At 44.7% G+C, this 2,738-nt stretch overlaps 1 protein-coding gene across 1 annotated transcript in view; it reads left to right on the forward strand.

Moving 5' to 3' along the window:
- Atg4a (autophagy related 4A cysteine peptidase) overlaps positions 1-2,738 on the forward strand; it is an 82,145-nt gene that overhangs the window by 38,305 nt on the left and 41,102 nt on the right. The window contains exons 7-9 of the mRNA XM_021152761.1: positions 711-790; positions 1,351-1,529; positions 1,652-1,730. Coding sequence (XP_021008420.1) covers positions 711-790; positions 1,351-1,529; positions 1,652-1,730 — 338 coding nt within the window. The remainder of the gene's footprint in view (positions 1-710; positions 791-1,350; positions 1,530-1,651; positions 1,731-2,738) is intronic.

A 2,738-nucleotide genomic window follows, 5' to 3' on the forward strand; every position in this document is an offset into this window, starting at 1 on the left:
AAAAAAAAAAAAAAGACCATGAAAAAAAAAAAAACTGTAACAGGGCTGAGGAGATAGCTCAGTGGATAAGGTTCTTGCAGTACAAGCATAAAGACCTAAGAGGCCATATAATTAATAAAAGAGCAATGAGCATATAACCCATAACCCCATCACTGGGAGACAGATACTGGAGGATCCCAGAGACATATATATATATATATATATATATATATATATATACATATATATATATATTGCTAGGGATTGGATGGATGGACCCAGGGCTTCCTAAATAGTAGTCAAGTAGCCAAGGAACCACAAAAGCCTCCAACATATATTTTAATGACATTATTTTTTTTTAAGGAAAAACAATAATTTAGAATGTCTTTTATTTAAGGAAAAAATGTGTTGGAATTTTCAGGACAGATACATAGATGACATTTCTTTTCTTCCAGTAGGAATTTTGCCATTAGATGAGGTAGATTCTTCCATTTTATAAAGCAAGATCTTCTTTTACAAGTTCAGATACAGTGGCTCTGTGGTAATCTCTAAAGCCCTGGGCATGAAATGTTTTAGAGCTCTGTCAAAGAAACCAGAGCTAACCAAGTACACACTTCTTTGTGGCTCAGCTCGGTGTGACGTGACGTGAGTAATCTGGGAATACATTGTACCATTTCCAACTGACCTTCTCATCTTTTCCAGTTGTGATTTCATTATCTGTTGCTTCACAGAAAACTCGCTTTATTTGATGAATGGAATTCCTTGGCTGTTTATGTCTCCATGGATAACACAGTGGTCATTGAAGATATCAGTGAGTCCCTGGGTGGCTGGAGTCCCTTTTGTAATTCAGAAATCTGGAACCCAATAGATACTGTGGCTCACTCTATAAGGACAGGGAGCCTAGGAGAGTAGAGGAGCCCTGTTCCCTTCCTTTCCAGTCTTCTGAAGGGGAAAAACTTTGTTGTACAGAAGCTCTGGTATCTCTAATCTGTTGAATCACAAGTAGATGAATCATAGAGACTGGCTATTGCCCTGGCCTGATTTCTTTGCCATTAAAGTTAGAAAAACCCAAATATACAGTCCCTGACTCCAAGGTCTTCAAAGACTAATTTAGAAATGAGATTCTTGGAATGAGTTCAGAATACCTGTTGGACACTAAGAAACTGCTCAGTGTCCAATATGAAGATCAAGGATCTGAATGAATAGCCTAGAATTTCCGTGGGAAGTGAGACTAGCTGCTTCCTAGTGGCAAAGGAGAGGGCCTTCCAGGCAGGGAGAGCAGCATGCAAGGCCCCCTGTGTTTTACTTTTGGGAAAGGTCCTGGTGCTAGATAGTCCCAACTCAACCAGATCTCTTGCCTTTTGTTTCTAGAGAAAATGTGCTGTGTTCTTCCTGTGGGTGCTGCTGACACAGCTGGTGATTTTCTGACTGCATCCAATCAGAGTAAAGGCACCTCTGTCCCATGCTCAGCCTGGAAACCCCTGCTGCTCATTGTGCCCCTTCGCCTGGGCATAAACCAAATCAATCCTGTGTATGTTGAAGCATTCAAAGTAAGTCTCCTTTTAGCTTGAACCCATTGCTGCCCGCTCATCACACTGCACATGTCAGCACAGAGATCCGTGAGCAGCAGTCCACAAGTGAGTTGAGAATCTTGCATTCTCTTTCCCTTTAGGAGTGTTTTAAGATGCCACAGTCTTTAGGGGCTTTAGGAGGAAAGCCAAATAACGCCTATTATTTCATAGGATTCTTAGGTAAGAAAGAATGAACTGCAAGTAAGTTGTCATGGGCCAGGGAAGGGTGTGGGACAAAAATGTTCCTGGGATATAGGTTCTGGTGTGTGGGCATTGCTTAAGTTTAGGGAAAATGTGGTAAGCTCCTTCTGTCTCCAAACTGATCTATACAGAGTGATTCTTCTTTCCTTGTGCTTGCTGAACACCAGGTCCCCATTAATACATCTGCTTCTGCCTTTGGTAGGATAGTTTTGATCTTTCCTACTGGTTGGACACAAGGTCATTGCCCCAGAATGGTGCTTTTTGCATGGGGGTCAGAGGACAGTGGGGTTTCTATATTTTGGCTTTGCTGATATCCTTCTGATTGAAGGCAGAGGGGCAGAGGTAGAGGAGCAGAGGCAGAGAGGCAGAGAGGCAGAGACAGAGGCAGAGTAGCAAAAGACAGAGGCAGAGGCAGAGAGGCAGAGGGGCAGAGACAGACAGGCAGAGACAGAGGCAGACGGGCAGGGGCAGAGGGGCAGAGGCAGAAGTTCAGGAGCATCCACTGGTTTCTCAGGTCATCACTAATAAACTAGCTATCTCATTATTTCAAGTCATGAAGAGGCAGGAAGTAGAAGATGCAAAGCAGAGGTGTACATTTCCCAACAGTGTGACTAAGACATTAAACTACAAACCTCTAAAATTGTGTGTGGTATAGCACTCTTTTAATCCCAACAAAAGGGAGGCAGAAGCAGAAGAGCAGAATCAGAGGGCAGAGGAGCAGAATCAGAGAGGCAGAGGGGCAGAGGAAGAGGCAGAGGAAGAGGGGCAGAGGCAGAGAGGCAGAGGCAGAGGCCAAAGGTCAGAGGCTGAGAGGCAGAAGCCAAGAGGCAGAGAGGCAGGGGCACAGGGGCAGAGAAAAATGGCAGAGGTAGAGGTGCAGAGGCAGATGGGCAGAGACAGAGGCAGAGAGGCAGAGGGGAAGAGGGGCAGAAGGGCAGAGGACAGAGGAAGAGGGAGAGAGGCAGAGGCAGAGGGGCAGAGGCAGAG

Source organism: Mus caroli, chromosome X, assembly GCF_900094665.2.
Source record: "Mus caroli chromosome X, CAROLI_EIJ_v1.1, whole genome shotgun sequence".
NCBI classification, from domain to species: Eukaryota; Metazoa; Chordata; class Mammalia; order Rodentia; family Muridae; genus Mus; species Mus caroli.